The sequence below is a fragment of the Emys orbicularis genome, chromosome 2, assembly GCF_028017835.1.
Source record: "Emys orbicularis isolate rEmyOrb1 chromosome 2, rEmyOrb1.hap1, whole genome shotgun sequence".
In the NCBI taxonomy this organism is placed as follows: Eukaryota; Metazoa; Chordata; order Testudines; family Emydidae; genus Emys; species Emys orbicularis.
In genome coordinates this window covers 88964849-88982193 of record NC_088684.1, presented here as the reverse complement: position 1 = coordinate 88982193, position 17345 = coordinate 88964849, and the positions used below count along the sequence as shown (strand labels likewise).

Genomic DNA, 17345 nt, shown 5'->3' with positions numbered 1-17345 from the left:
GTGTTTGATGTGTATCAAGCAGCGGCATTACAGTGGAAATTGGGCAGTGCAAGCAGTTTTTATAAACACTTTCTCCAGCTCTTAAAAAGAGCCAATTATACAAAGCAATAGAAGCATAACACTGAGAAGTCTTCATCTCATATACATAAATATCATGAAACAACTTGCTTTGTTTGTGGTGGTGAGAGGAGCTTTGTCACTGTTGTTTGTGCGATCAGCCAGAATTCAAGTATTCCAAAGCCACTTCATAGCAGAATTTGTATTGATCCTGAAAAATCAACAGAAACAACCCCCCACAAAGTCATTCACAGAAGAAATTTAATTAAGGACTTCAGTATTTCTGTTCTATTACAATTATTTACTATCAGACATGGTCAGTGTGAATGAGTTTGCAAAAGCAATTTGTATTTAGATAAGAAAAGCTTCACACTATTAATTCAATAGTACATACAGTAACTGACATTGCTGATCATACTATAACAATTTAGTTACGCAAACATGCCTACAATGGGAACTTTGGAAACCAGTAAACAAACTGACTTGTAAACCTTTAGTAACCTGTCAAAAAACTCATATGCAGTAGATATTGGAATTCCTTTGTGGTAAAATTTATGTTAAAATAGGCCTGGTTTCTACTGTTTTCCAGTTCATAAGTTTTATTTTATTTTTGTCTATGAACTCACTCAGGCTAGGTCTACACTACAGCGGGGGTCCGACCTAAGATACGCAACTTCAGCAACGTGAATACCGTAGCTGAAGTTGCGTATTTTAGGTCGGCTTACCTGGTGGTGAGGACGCGGGAAAGTCGACCGCTGCCGCGCTGCCGCCGACTCCGCTGCCGCCTCTTGCCAAGGTGGATTTCCGGAGTCGACGGCAGAGCGATCAGGGATCGATTTTACCGCGTCTTCACTAGATGCGGTAAGTCGATCCCCGATAGACCGATTGCTACCCGCCGGATCGGCGGGTAGTGAAGACATAGCCTCAGTTTTTTTTATTACTCCTCCTCTACACCTAATTCAGAATCCCCACAAACCCACACTCCAGTTATTTTTCCTCTCACACTGAAGCACATATATGAGGTATTGAGTTTTACTGCCACATAAGGGGTATTTTCAGCTACCAAACTGTCTTTGCACACAGGCCTGTGCTTATAGTGAGGTGGGGCCATCTGGAACTAGGGGAGCAACCCAGCACAATCCCTGAAGAAGCACCCTGGTGCAGGAGCGGAGAGTTATATGGGCCTGTGGTGCCCATGCTCCAGGAATATTCAGGGCCCGGGGGCCCAGCTCCACCAATGTTCGGGGTCGAGTGTCTCCCCCGGCCCCGCTTGCTGCCCCCGCATGGCTTGCCCGGAGCGTCTCCTGGCCCCACCTGCCGCCCTGGGGCAATTTAGCAGTGCAGCGGGGTTAAGGTGGCTTCCTGCCTGGCCTCACTCCGCGCCGCTCCTGGAAGTGGCTGGAATGGCCCTATGGCCCCGGGAAGGGGGGGAGTGTGTCGGTCCCGAGCTCCGACTCCGCAGGTCCCATTGGCCGGGAACTGTGGCCAATAGCTGCATGGGTGGTGCCTGTGGGCAGTGGCACACAGAGACCCCCTGAGCCCCCCCACCAGGAGCTGCTGCCAGAGGGGTGTGCGGGTCGTTTTCTGGAGCCGCCCGAGGTAAGGGCTGCACCCCTCACCCTCTCCCGCACCCCAACCTCCTACCCCAGCCCACAGCCTGCACCGTGCACCCAAACTCCCTCCCAGAGCCTTAGGCAGGTGTATGTGTGTGGGGGGGACTTGGACCCGTTCTGGGCACCACCAAAAATGATACAAACCTGCCACCCCTGCCCTGGTGAGCAAATGGTGTGTGCATGTCACAGAGGTGGAGGAAGAGACAGGACTACTTTGCACGTCCCCTTTGCACCTCCAGGGACACAGAGGGACTGCAAGGGCCTGGGTCTTATACCTCCCTGCTGGCTGCTCATCCACATATAGGCGAGGCACATTCTAGTCTTCTGAGCAGTTGTACAAGGCGTGGTAGGTAACTCTGAGGGTTCTGTGTTTTGTGTCCATTTCTTTTTATGTTTCTGCTAACTTTATTTTGTAAAATTATAAACATTTAAATGGAACAAAAAGCTGATGAGAACATGGCTGTTATTCCACTAAATCTAAGTGTGAGCTGTTCTGATTTCCAAAAATTAAGTTTCAATGTACCGCCAACTAGATATCATTTTCTGTCAATGGAGTAAGCACTGCCTCTATCATATGCACTTTCATTAAGTAATAAAACATGACAGCTCATGTGCTGTTGTGTAGTAATAATGACATAGCTAGCTGGCTGACAGCACTCAGCCTTTACCTTTATGCTGAACACCATAGGTAGGTAGGATATCATTATACTTCAGCAATAGTCTTCTTTTGCCTGAAGCAAACATTTGAGGGGATTCTGTCTCTTGTCCACTCAAGTCACACGTGCAACTCTGAGTCACATGTTTATTGAGAAAAGCATGTACCTGAATGATTTCAATAGCTACTTTTGCATCAGAACAGAAGAAGAAAAAAAGCCAACAGCAATTGTTTAAAACAAAGAGATGTATTTTCCTGGTGCCTTCATTTTGCAGCTGCCACTTTAAAAGTTAAGGAACGAAGTTGTTTGGACTTAAACCACCATGGTTGTGAATGAGTGTACTGAAGGTTTTAAGATCCTGCAGGGTCACATAAACTGTGGTGTATTTGGATCTCTTTTGAACAAGGGGAAAAAAAACAGAAATATGGGGTAAATTATATCTTTACTATTTTACTGCATATGTGTAGGTGACTAAATCACAGTCATGTTATCATTATGGAACACACATTGGGCCGATGATCAACCAGCCAACCACTCTCATTTTTTCCAAGCTCATTTTATAGTGATTTACTGATTCAGCAGAATAACTGGCATTTCCAGTAAATGCAAGCCCTAGATAACTGCCTTATAGAATAGACACTATTATTCCCCCATGCCCACTGCTGTGTCCTTTGCACATTTTACTATTTGTTTGATGATAAATATTAAAAACCTTTTTATGTTACCTAGCTTCAGAGAGGCATATTTATATGGAGCACATATTGGTAGACCTAGTAATGTTTATTATGAAACTCTTTGACATGCTTCAGTAAAGATACCCTAGAGCTAAATGTTACATGTATATTATAACTATAGAATTTCATGAATTTTCTGTTTGTTAGATGAATGTGTCACTCAGATTTTTGTGGTCCCAGGAAATTGGAAAGGTTCAATGAACTTAGGAGATGAACCTGTAAATACGCACCACAAAGAGTATCCTTAATCCAGTGAGAAAATGTGTAACAATATTTATACAGCAATCCTGGAACTCCTCTCATGAAACACTGTGGCACTAACAATCCTGTGCATTTATAGATTTGATATCCTGTGAAGAATGGCAATCACTTTACAAAGGTGGGTAAGTGTTAATATCCTTATTTTACAGATGGGGAAACTGAGAAAAAACTTTTTCACTCCTTAAAGGTCACAAAGCAAATGGTCAGTGGCCACATCAGGAAGAGAACCCAGATCTCCTGACACTAAGTCGCTGCTTTCCACCACTACACAATGCTGGTCCTCATGCACATTTTCAAACCAACTCATTTGAATTGTTGCCATTTATTAAACTATATCCTCCTGCAGAGCATTGGACTGGGACTCAGGAGACTGGGGATCTATTCCACGGCCTTCTGGGTCACCTTGAGCAAGGCACTTCACCATTCTGTGTCTCAGTTTCCTCATGTGTAAAATGGAGATAATGAAGCTGACCTTTCTAAAGCGCTCTGAGATGGACTGATGAAAAGCACTGTAGAAGAGGTAGGCATTATTGTTGTTATACATATTTGTTTAAAAAAAGCTGGTATTTGATAAAAAATATTTGCTATTCGGTAAAAATAAAATAAAAAAAAGTGTGGAGACCAATGTGGGGGTACATTCTCTGGCTGAGAAATCTGCTCTTGAAGGCCCATCCCAAACTGCGATTTATAGCTAGCATTTTCTACAACTGTATATTTCTACCCCATTTTATTTTTATTCCTGTGAAATAAATGAATCAGAGATCACCGAGATCTATGAATTTATCCGCAGGTGATGCATGGGGGGAGAGGGGGAGGGAGACACACGCGGGGTCACATGCCCCCACAGACTTCTGCCAGGTGGGAGTTGGGCTGAGCACAGCTGTGTGGGATGTGCTGGGGAAAGGCACCGACACCATGTGCTCCCACTGAGCTCCGCTAGGTGGCACCTAGAGCAGGGAAGTGACATTAGGCTGGCAGTAGGCTCAACAGTGGAGCCTGCCTGGGGTGTGTGCAAGGCTACAGAAGGGAGCTTGGGGCAATGAGTGGGGAGGCAGCAGGGGCAGTGAGGGGATGGGTGCTTGGGGAGCCCATGGCAGGCAGTGGGGGCCAGGGGTGATGGGGAATGGGTGAGGGGCTCGGAGAAGCAGCAGGGGCAGGGGGGATTGGTGGGGGTCTGGGGAAGAGGCAGCGGGGCCAAGGGGAATGGGGAGGTGGGTGGGAGCTCAGTAATGGTCCAAACCGAAGCCACTTCACAAGAATGTTGGGATTTGGAGCTCTGAACTGGCCCAATTATAAAAATAAACCTGAGCTGTGAAGTTGAAATCTGGACCTAGATCTGATCTTACCCGTGTTTCTGAGTGGTTTGGATTTTGTGTCCTAGTTTTGGGTCCATCTCTAGTTAAAAGTGAACTGTAAAGAGAAAATGGAATTGCAGGGAAGCTCAGAAACATGACTTGAACGTCCCTGCTAACTGGGCTGCGCATAGGAGATTGATCACAGAAATCTGTTTTAATTTACTTTCCAAAAATTCTTTCAAACAACTGTCTGCCTGCCATGAAATCTGTTTTTCCAGGTTTGCTAATGATGCCCCATATTCACCATTCTATGGTACTATAGATACCAGAAGAGTCAGATGCCAGAAGAGACATCATAGCCACCAGGAGGGTTAGCATGAGATTTCTGATACTTGTGATGCCCAAGAGAGCCAATGTCTCCTTGTAAACCCAGAAGAGAGAGCAGATTCAAATGGAGAGGGAAAATAATTCTATAAGGTTAAATTAGAACTGATTCCTGACATAATTATTGGGTGCTGATTGGTTTGCAAATATCTCTGTTCTTCAAACCGATATAACACACCAGTGCAATCCAGAGCTTCTTCGTGTGTTGCTCTCTTTTAGCACAATCTCCATCGGCTATTACATAGTATCGTAAAATATGAACATCAAAAGTAGCTCTAGAAATCAAAACTCTTTTGTCTCTTGAGTACCTGCCCTGAACCCTGCTGCATACCACCAGAACCTTGAAATTGTGCCCCTTCCCCCCCATGATCAGCAATTACCAGTCACCTCTGACTTAAACTCACAGAGACCTGAGAACAGCAGTCATGCCAGGCACAAATCCACATCTACACGGACTGTGTGGAAAAGTAGGACATTTCTCTTTAAATCCAGCAAATAAAAAATTAGGAGTGTCCTGAGAGTTCTAAACTGAGGGACAGGAGCCAAATGAATGGCCCGCTCCCAACATCACGAAAGCTGGAAGGTCCCTCACCTCCAGATGACTGACAGTCTTACATTGCTAGCTTGCCTCCTCATAGTGGCAGCCTCAAACTCCCTGCTCATCTCATGCTGCTGGCAAAGTGCTGGTTCACCTCAGGACCCAGCTAGATGTCTCTCTCTTACCGGTGCCTGGCCTAAGGGAGGGATAGGAATTCACAGCAGTGGAGGTGGGGCACCTTGGTAGGTCAGAGGAGAAGGGGTTTCTTCAAAAGAGAGGTGGGGCATACTGGGATTTGCTGCAGCCAAAAATATGGACCTGGTCCTAGCTCACAGAAGGCAGAAACCCTCCCTCTTCCTAGCACATCACTCCTAAGTAGCTTGGCCAACCCACTAGCATTCACTATTCCTCAAGGTGTTCAAACCTGAGGGCAGACTGGGAGTGGAGATCTCTCCTAAGAGTACAAGGGTGAGGGTGTCACAGTTTTGTGGGATCTCCCTGCCTCCTCCTTGGGATTTTGGGGTAGAAAAGATGCCCAAACACAGTTCAGTCCCAATTAACCAATCCCCTATTGTCCAGAGTTTACACAGTTAACTCATACTGGGTTATGATTCCTGAAGTTACACAAATACTACATCTGTCATCAAAGCGAATCTGCTTTTAAAAAGCCAGATTCTAAAAGCAGTGCTTTTAAGGCACCCCGCCATAAAGTACAGTGGCACTGTCCCCCTTAATTCAATATCCTGTTTCTACATAGGTTTTGAAGGTCCTGAGACCGTCACATTGAATTGGGTGGAAGTGTACATCCTTCTCCCAGTACAGAACTACAAAGCAGAACATAACAGCCTGCTGATTTAAGCTGTCCTACAGCACTTGTGTCATAGCCGCTAGTGTTTCTGCAATTCTTCATCTAAAAGATTCAATAAAACACTCTAAGAAAATAATTGCACATGGCCCCTTGTTTCTGAACTCCTTTAATCTCTCTATGAGGTAGAGCAACCATAATTAAATGCAATATTCTGGATGTCAAACTGAAATTCATGGCTTTGATAAATATTAGGCGATTAAGCTATTTATAAAATATATAATTTGAAAATCTGGCATTTCATTTTACATTATTATTATTTCTGCTGTGCGATGACTGCTCTCCACATGGATCACATTGCCAGAAAGGCAAATTAATAAAGATGTTCTCTTGAAAGTTTTAAACTATTTCAAAAATTCAAATGAACAGAGACAAAGTCTCCTAGGGAAGAAAGCAGTGTAAAAATACTCTTACAAGTGAAATGATTTCATTATTTCCTTTGAAAACAACTTGCATGCTTTCTCAACAACTCCCACTGAAAATCTTGGAAATCTCCCCAAGTTTTATGACAAAAGGAAACATTTTCTATTTAGTGGTGCAGTTAAAAAAGCTCATACCAGAAGGTCCACCATGTTAGGCTTATTATTTCTCAGTGTCTTCACAGCATGGAATACATCAACTGCCCTCTGGTGCCGAAGCATTTCACAAACAATGCTGATTGCACAAAATGTCCCACTGCGGCCACCTCCGTTTCTACAATAAAAGTGATAAAATGGCTCCATTACTCATGACTGTATGTTACTAGTTCTCATACTGTGTCTAAATGTTCACAAGACGTGCGATGCAAATACTGGTGAACCAATAGCTATTAATGCCTCTGAACGCTAAGAAGGATGCAATTTCTAATTAAAGTGAATAGGCTGAATTATCCAACACGTATGCTACAGAATCCATCAGCTTGGAAGCCTGAGGGTAACAGAGGGTTTCAAAGTCTTTTCTATTAATTCATAAATCTGAAGAACAAAGTAACTATTTGGAAAATAGAATAGAGACAGAGGGGCCTGATTCTCATTCACACTAAGGCTCCATTCCCTTGCTCTGGCAGTGCAAAGTGCAGTAAATTACATTTCTGTTCAATTTGAGCCCCTTTACACTTACACAGCAACCTTAGTGTAATGAGACTCAGACTCAGAAATGCTAAAACATTAAACAGATTTTGGAGTCTGGTTTTGAGCTGGTTACAAGTTTTTCTATTCTAGGTTATGGTGCCTTATTTCTGGACTCAAAGGTTCCCAGGTAACAGTAAAAGCCCTGCCCAAGTTGTCTTATAATTTGTATTGATAGCTGTACTCTTAACATAGCCATTAGGTGGTGCTGCAATATCCCACTACATTTTACCTGTACCTTGTGGCATTAGGTACAGGCATTACATTCACTGCATGGGAATGAGTGCTTTTACAACTGTATGTTCCCCCATCATCCATAGTTTTAGAAGATGAGAACCCACACTGACTTGCTAACTAGAAGCCAGGCATAAATGTTCATAGGCATGATCAAATATAGTATTTAATAGTGTTTTATCTTCAGCTATTTTTAATCTTCAAGAGAATCTCTTTCTGGAAACCCTATTATTTCTACACTATTCTAATCAGAGTACTTCGTTGGAAATAATAAACCTTAATAATTACCAGAGTGCAGACTAGTTAGCTAGCGGGTCTTTCAAACCAGCACTCACAAATGGTTGATTTTCAAAGGAAGCTACGAAATCGCACATCTGTCACATCCAGGCAGTATGAAAAGAATGCTCTCTGCTGCCAAAACATTGGCTGATATTGTGGAACTCTGAGAATTTTCATTAAACTAAAGTCATTTAAAAGGATTATGTCAGAGCTTTTTTCTTTTCTCTGCTGCCTGGAAGTGACGCGTGCATGATGTGGTACAACTATTTAATATCATCAGCAACTATAGCGATAACAGTAATTTGCACTTCAAAAGGGCCTTTCAGCTGAGGATCTCAAAACATTAATTAGTTAACCACACAATACTCCTTTGATGTCAGTATCATTATCCCCATTCTACAGATGGGGAAACTAAAGCACAAAAAGATTGAATGACTTGTGCAGGTCAGTGTTTAAGTGGGCAATAGTAGTAAACTTGCAGTTTTCATCTGTAGTTACTAATTTGTATTACATATAAACAGAACGGTCAGAAAGTTATTTTCTAATTTAGGTCCCAATTCATGAAAGCACTTAAGAGTGTGCGTAATTCCATCACTAATCAGGGCAGCACTTAAACCAATGCTTAATTGAACAGGAATGCTTTCCAGAATTGCAGCCTCAATTAATGAGAACTCAATCCTCTGTGGGAGCTGAGGGAAAACAGCACATGGCAGGTTCTAAGTCCTAAGAGAGGAATAGTGGGCAGATTAAGAACTTGTACCTCCACATGGAGCAGTGTAAACTTGAGGCCCTCGTGCATGTATACAAGGCCCTCAGGCAAGAGGCTTTCAGATTTCTCCCAAAGAACATGAATGGAAACCCCACTTTCCCACAAATGATAAACCTTCATGAGCTTCCACTGTTTTTCAATGAGGTGCTGGTGTAATTCAATTCCAGATTATGGGATAAATTACAAGGATGCCTCTTATCTTCATGCAAATCCTTTAAAACTTGAAGTACAGTAAATATTCATACTACCCCCTTGCTTTCCTACCTTCAAATACTTACAAACAATGTACGACTGTACGTCCTTCTCCTCCATTGTATTCTTCCTGCCATTTCTCCACCTGACGTATTTGTTTCAAGAAAGAACGTTTGGACACTGGAGTATCTCTGTACATGGGCCATCCCAGGAACTGAAACTGTTGCACCATTCGATACCCATCTTGGGGCTGCAAAGATCCGAACAACAAGCAAGAAAAAAGCGAAGGCATTATTTACATTATACTCAAATGGCATACAATTTAAACATTCTCATCAAAGTTGTTAAAGGACATCATTGCTTACAAATTACTAAAGTAATTTCAACTGCCCTTGAGAGTTATGGCTTTTAATCTCCAACAGAGTTATTAAGCACAAGATGTTTTAAATAGCAGGATATACAAAGAGACTAGAGCAGAACAATGGTACAGCTGCAAGAGTCAAGTAAATGATGATTTAATATTATAGTAGTCACTCGATAGCAAAATGAGAGTCACAATACAATTTCAATTATAACCTCTGGTTTTTCACATGCTCATAACTTTCAGCTTTTTGGAAGAAACTTCCCATGTTTCTCTCATTTTAAAAAGAAAGTTTGAGCAAAATCTTTCAAGCCATTTTGAGGAAAGCAGGAGTGAAAAAAATAAACTTCTGTTTAAAAAAAATCAAAGTGCACTTTATTAACTGGGCTATGCATAAACTCCCGAGATAAATAGTTCTGAAGAGTGGCTTTGCTATATCAATTAATGCATGGAATAAAAACCCAGAAGTGTTTACATGACAATGTTGTTGTTATTGCTGTTACACAGTAGTAATAGAGAGGGTGTCAGATTAACAAGAGAAGGGACTACAGCAGAGCTGAGGCAGAGTAAATTTTGATTGTCATAGAATCATAGAAGTGTAGTACTGGAAGGGACATCAATAGGTCATCAAGTCCAGTCCCCTGTACTCAAGGCTTATACAGGATGTGCCTGCTTTCTGTCAAAATTTGGAACCTATTGCACCCCCGGCCGGTCCCTTCCCTCTGACTGCCCCTCCCCTAAAAATAGGATTAATATTGATCAGTGATTATTAAATCAAACATCCTATTAACATTTCATGGGTTCTTGGATTTTACTCATCAAAAATCACTGGGGAGTTCAAGGCCCCAGAAATCTGAAAGACTGGGGAGTGCAGGCTTATTCACTGGCTCCCTGGACTGGGAAGTAGGGCTCCAGGTACCTCTTTGGCTCTTTCCTCTCTTGTTGGGGGAGCAGGTCACAGGACTTGTCTTTGCTTGTTCTGGGGAGGACTGGTCCTCAGTGCAATCCATGACCTCACAGACTGACTAGGGAGTGCTGCCCATTCTTTCCAATGTCTCCTCAGTTTTGGGAGGAGGGGCCAGTCCATTTCACTGGGCCCTCTCTGCCTGAATGGGATGGAATGCCTGATCTGCTTCATGGTCTCTCTCAACCTGGCTTAAGTGGATGTCTGCTGTCTTCAGGAGGTATGGTTGCAATACATAATCACACCACATTAGTATCTTGATAAAGTGCTCACTTCTTTGAAATGCACATATATTAAAAGGTGCACTTAAAGGAGTGTGCACTTCATAGAGATCTTGGTACAGTATTTACAAGAAACAAGCCTATCTCTCAAAGAAGTGGGTATTGGTGCATTTAGTTTTTTTCTTTATTTAAAGCGCCAGGACATTCAGTGCAGACTATGATAAGGCTGCACTCTTCAAGTACAAGTGTAAAAAAATGCAGATGTTAAAGGCCTCCATTTTCAAAAATGACCTAGTGAGTTTTGGAGGCCCAAATTGAGACACGTTAAAAGAACCTGTTTTTCAGGGTTAGGTGCTCAGTGCTTTCTGGCAATTACATCCCTTTAAGTTGTTTCAAGTTGGGAACTTCAAAGTTAAGGTACCCAAATCACAACTCATTTTTAGGTCATGATTCTTGCATCAAAGTAAAGTTGCTCATAAAGCCCTTGGTTTTTATTTTTTGTTACATGTATTCAATAAATTAACACAATGAATTTTAAAACAAACAGAATTATATGCACAACAAAATATGCAATGTGGGCTAACTGCTGTAACAACATTAATCAAATGTTAACATTAAGCAAATCCTGCTTAACAGTACAATCTTAATGCTGTATTCTTCTCATGTGAATGTAAGAGACATAAAAAAGGCATATGGTAGAAAAATGTCTTTATTCTGATTACATGTACATGGCCTTATTCTGATTCTATGTATGAACCATATATATATAAGCTTGTTCTCAAACAGATTTTGGAGTGTGAGGTGCTTTTGCATGTTTAACCTTTACTTTTATAACCTCAGTAAGGTTTGCTCATTACCTTCAATTTTACTGAGTTATACACATTTTATTTTATTAATATATAGTCCTGATTAAAACTAACTGGATATTTGAAGGAAAGATTTCTTAGTTAACATTTCCCCCCTTCAATCCAAATTATTAAGTTTAAAAAAAAGAGAGAAACTGAATAAGGTTCTTACTCTTGCTGCATTATAAATTCGGAATATCCGGCTGATTATGTCTTCTTCTAAATCAGCTGATACAAATTCCACCTGAATGGGACCATGTCGATGCACCCCATTTTCTGGCCAGTACTGGGGACACAACTACAGGAGATCAAAATCACAGACAAGCACAGTTATTTATAAGAACACTGATATCTTGTAACGTCCCTGGAGAATGCATTTTTCTTGTCTTTAACTATGGATTGTTTCATTTATATTTTTGTCTTTTTAAAGTGTTACAAAAATTCTCAAACACATTATTATAAAATTGTAGTTTCCCACTCTCTGAGCCAGTTTTTTCAGTATTCCAACTTTACTTTTGCAGAACAAATTTAACCAAATAAATTCTTAAGTAACTGAACCTCATATGGCTCATTGCTGTATTCTTAACTCTTTGGTGTTTGGAGTTGCACATTTTTGACACTCAACATCAATTCAACATTCAGATATGATGGGATGTGGGGATGCTGTTGAACGACATCACATTTAGGGTGTGCTGCGAGTACAGGACCAAAGGTTTGATATCTTAAAGTGTTCTAAGTGTGTTGATACCAGTTCATAACCACAGCGGAATGTGTTATTGCTGTTATAAAGGCATAGCTATTCTCAAAACTCCAGAGCCTAAATTCTGTTCTCAGTTTAGCTCCAGACCAGTGAACTGGCTAAAATCAGCATTGCTTGAAATTTTCAGTGACCAGTCAGTCTTACATTTGTGAATGTCACTTTGCAGTAGAAAATGTGAACTCACTTATGTCCAGAAATACGTTAGTGGTGGATATCTAGAGATCACGGAAGAATATTAATATGTATCTTGAACAATTTAAGTGTCCAATAAAAAATTTATGGCTTAATCCTGAAATGAATCACCTGACACTTGGTCTTCTACCCCTAATACTTTAAAGATTAATTCAACACTTTGATGGGGATTCTCAGAATTGCCCTCTATATAGTGTGTTCACTTTCTGGGATATTTAGGTTTGCAGTGTTGTTGTGGCTGTGTTGGTCCCAAGACATTAGAGAGACAAGGTGGATGAGGTGATATCTTTTATTGGACCAACTTCTGTTGGGGAAAGAGACAAGTTTTCAAGCTTACCGAAGAAGAGCTCTGTATAAGCTCAAAAGATTTTCTTTCACCAACAGAAACTGGTCGAATAAAATATATTACCTCACCTACCAGGGATATCTATAGAAGTTCATGGCCAGGCATGCAGCAAAATTAAGTATGTGAATGAGCAAACTTATGCTTGCTTGCAGGAGCATTGATCTCATATTTTAAAACTTAATTTTATTCAAAAAAGTAGCAGTGGTCTTCATTCTGCTGTAATGCTGCTGGTGATCCACAGCTGAGCTGACAAATCAGACATGCTACAGCTGTTGTTTTGCACTTCTTATAACACTCATCCCTCAACAGAGCCACTCACAAATTACTGCATTTTAGGAAAATGTGGCCATTTAAAACAGAGTAAAAATAGGACAAAGTCTGATTTGCATATCAGTTCAATTTAACAAATTAAAAACAAAAAAATCCAATTAGGAAAATGTATTTTCTTTTTTAAAACACTCTACATTCACAGCTCACACTGATGAGCAAATTACTTTTAGACTCTGCTCTGAATCTTAATAATGTTTTCATTATGAAATACACTTATTTGTATTGAGTAACAAAATACAATGAATACAGATAGCTAATGTAGATTTCCAACATGCTATACAACTCACTGTAGGTCCTTCCATTATGTAGTAATACCATTCCAATGGGTTTTTGAAAAATACTTAAAAATCATATAAAGGCTAAGGATGTTTGGCACAGCAGTTGTAGGAATCCATGATTTTCAAGTATGTAGGACATTTGGGTTGAGGTTTTTTTTGTGAATGTGAGTGGTTGGATGTATTGATGGTATCAACTTTTTTAGGGTAGAGGCTTAGGGTTTGATTTCTTAGGAAGGCAAGGAATTCCCCCTAAACTGTAGTATATATACAGCAGCTGCAGCAGATCCACATGGCTACGATGTAGCAGCCGTGGCCATTCATAAAATGGACTATCTTGAATGGTTCCTTGCAAATCTTCCTTTGACAAGAGTCAGTACGGGAAGATTGAGGCTTCTTAAATCTGTCTAAATTTCATCTTCCAACTTCATTTGTGGTCGGCCTCATGTCTACTTGCTTCGACCTCAGCTCTACAAACCTTCTATAAAAGCATACCTGCTTCTGCATGCTGGACATGACCCCACCACTGTAATCATCTTGTTCTCAACTGGGGCAAGACTGCAACTTCCTGGGATCGTCTAAATATCTCTTCATTTGTGACAAAACCATCTCAACATATGTTAAGAATGTGCCATAACTTTTGCCATTAAAAACTATTTATTTTCCTCTCCTATGTTTTATTTTTAATGGCCATGACTCTGCTCCACATAGCAGGGTTGTCGTCACTATTGTGTTGAACACTCGTATCTTAGGCCTGGTCCCCACTAAGCCCCCACTTCGGACTAAGGTACGCAAATTCAGCTACGTTAATAACGTAGCTGAATTCGAAGTACCTTAGTCCGAACTTACCGCGGGTCCAGACGCGGCAGGCAGGCTCCCCCGTCGATGCCGCGTACTCCTCTCGCCGAGCTGGAGTACCGGCGTCGACGGTGAGCACTTCCGGGATCGATCCCAGAACATCGATTGCCTGCCGCCGGACCCTCCGGTAAGTGTAGACGTACCCTTAGATGTCACAGAGACATCCTGCCACACAGAGGCCTGTGAAGATTCTGAAATGCCACTGATGCAAGATCAATTTGACATGTGAATTCTTTGGTTATAGAACCTCCTGCTGTCAACCAACTACCCAGATAGATCAAACTATTCACCCATTCAATGTCACTGCCGTCTACATGCAGCATCAGCAGGCCATTCACTTCCATTTTACACGAAGCATGAATAGCTTTGGTTTTATCACCATTGATCTGAAGTCCCATAGAATTTGCAATTTTTTGTAGCTCTTCCAGCATTAGCTATAGTTGGTCAGTAGTCATTTCAAGTAAGGAAATATCATCTGCATACTCAAGAGCCTAAATTTTGCAACTCCTACTTGGGCCTCAATCAGTTTTGGATTGGAAGAGGGGCTGTATCATCCCTTTTTTCCAAAAGGGAGAGTGATTAGTTTGCTCAGATTATAGGGGAATAATGCTCCTGTCAGTGTCAGGGAAGGTGTTTATGACCATACAACTGAACAGACTGAAATTGTGCCTTAAACCAAAAATGACAGATAACTAGTGTGGTTTCCGTCCTGGTCAATTTACAATCTCTGCTATATATGCTCTGTGAAATGTTACTGAAAAACGACTAGGGCAACAAAAGACAGTTAACATCATGTTTGTAGACCTTGTAGCTGGTTTTGACTCAGTGCACCAATCACCCCTGTGAATAATGATACACCAGTATGGGGTGCCTGAGGACTTAATGTTCCTAGTGGACAAACTACCATGGTACGTTTAGCTATGTGAGGGTTAATGGCTGTACTACAGACTGGTTTCCAGCAGAATCAGGAGTGCACCAGGATTGATTCCTCTTACCTATGTTATTTAATGTTCTAACAGAGTATCTGATGTAGTGTATTATGGTAAGATGCAAATACATTATATAGAAATAAATACATAAATAATTATTATGATAATAATTAGTAATAAAGCTGAATGACAATGCGTGGTTTTCAATAAACTGGGCCCTCTTTTCCCTTCTTTTTGCTTTTTGAGTTTTGAGATTTATTCCTAATGAAAAGCTTGTCACTTACATTGGAGAAAAAAGTTTAATGAATTGCAAAGACAGGTGTATTACCTGACACATTATATATCCCAATAGCTTTTAATAGTGAGTAAGGCCAATAAATGCCTAAAATAGCCAAACACTATTATACATTCAAAACACAGCCTACAAATTCAAAAACTTGGTGTAGCAGTTACTAAAAGTCTGACTCCTCAGAGTGTTTCCTCATTCACGCTGAAAATAACCTCAGACTCATGAATAGAAGTTTTGTCTTTAATTTCTAGACAGGTAAGAGTGGTTAGGGATTCAGAAGTTTAGTATTTAAGACAGTGTTTGGAATTTATAGGCACTTTTTTGAAAGCCCAGGTTGAAAACTTTTTTGTTTTTTAAAACAAAAACTTCATGTTAAACATGAAATAAAAGTGAGCATTTTTCTGTGTATGACTTAAACTTATTAAAAAAAAGATTCTTGAACACATCAGGAATAAACATCACATACAGCATATTACAACATATTAATGTTGGCCTTACTTTAACCAAATATCAAAAGCATTTTAGAACATTTATATAGTAGGGTCTTGTTCACTGCATTGCTCCCGTTTAATGCTGGTGTTAAAAAGTAGTCAATGCTTAAGAAAGTTGCAATATCAGAAGGCCAGAAAAGCTCAAGTTCTCCACTTTTTAAAAGAACAGATATATCTTTCTAACAAACAATGAGCAACTATATTGTAAGTTAACTAAAAATGCCCCATACATTTGCCTCATCCCTGTTCTGGAGAGAGCCCCTCTACGGAGAAGATAGTCCAATCTCCATTCCTGTTTAGTTCTTGTCCTCTCCACTGAGGCTGCCACTTACAGATCCAATTTGTGCCAAATGTGATGCTGATTTTTGTGATGGGAATGACTGACCACAGACTCATTTCAGGCAAGCAACATGGGAAAGCTTTGAATTTCTGTTCACTTTTGGCCACTATGAACTTGTTTTAAATTTTGAGCCAAGTCCTAGAACTGAGAGGTTCCACATCCTATTACCAATTCCCAAGCAGTTAGGGGTGTGTGTGTTTGTGTTTACATTATGGTGGACCAACTTATGGTGGCCTCATTCATTCCTCCCTCCTGCCCCTTTGCTTATCCCCGAGCTATGAATCAATTTTCTAGTGTTTGTGAATGATGTTTTATAAACCTAATTATGTCCTAATGATGTTTTGAAGCACACATGTATTACATAAACACAAGCATTACTCTGTAAAGTACATTGATTGGAGCTTTTTCTAGGACTTACTTGTGCTGGATCCACATCATTCAGCATAACGATTGATGTGCAATGGTAGTCTAGGACCAGCCTCCAGAAATCTTTGACAGTATTTGGTAAAGGATGCTGGGTAACTATAAAAGCTGAGGGTTGCTTATAGCTCTGCAAAACAATAGCAACATATGATAAAATGAAAGTGACAAGAGAAGAAATCCATCCAGCAAAATGTCAGTAATGGCCCCAAACCCTAGGAAAATAAGCATTATTGTTATTTTGAAGATTACTCAAACAGTGTTTTCAGATCTTCCCTGAGATGTTTGCTTGCAATCTAATAAACTGAAATTTTACATCTGGAGACAAAATGGCTTTAACAGATCATATTTTTAAAAATTTTATGCCATGGGCATACAGAAGGGGGGGAAAAAAAGAGATTCTTGCTTCCAATGTAGCACCCATAAAATCTGAAGCAGTAGATTTGTTTTGAGTTTTTGACAGACAGATTAATCTACATTGACTGTACTTGATTGTTAATGTGAGTGATTCCTGTGTAAGGTGATACCTAGTTATTGTTTCAAGAAATATTGCTCAAATTCTAGACTAACTGGCAGAAAAGCAATATCTTTAAGGGGCAAATGCAAGGTTCATTCTCTCTTTAAACACTGGCCCATGTCACTGACTGGAGGCACTGGGTGAACTTTCGTCCACAACCTATGATTTAGAACCAGACCCTTCTTTCCTGCTGAAGGCCATAATGGAAGTACTTAGTCTGTTAT

At 40.6% G+C, this 17345-nt stretch overlaps 1 protein-coding gene across 1 annotated transcript in view; it reads right to left on the bottom strand.

The window, feature by feature from the left end:
* Nucleotides 1–214: 214 nt before the first annotated feature.
* Nucleotides 215–17345, bottom strand: part of PTPRM (protein tyrosine phosphatase receptor type M) — a 712503-nt gene continuing 695372 nt past the window's right edge. Inside the window, exons 31-35 of the mRNA XM_065399529.1 lie at nucleotides 16603–16734; nucleotides 11547–11672; nucleotides 9070–9233; nucleotides 6961–7096; nucleotides 215–268 (exon numbers count right to left, since the gene is read on the bottom strand). Of these exons, the coding sequence (XP_065255601.1) occupies nucleotides 215–268; nucleotides 6961–7096; nucleotides 9070–9233; nucleotides 11547–11672; nucleotides 16603–16734 (612 nt within the window). The remainder of the gene's footprint in view (nucleotides 269–6960; nucleotides 7097–9069; nucleotides 9234–11546; nucleotides 11673–16602; nucleotides 16735–17345) is intronic.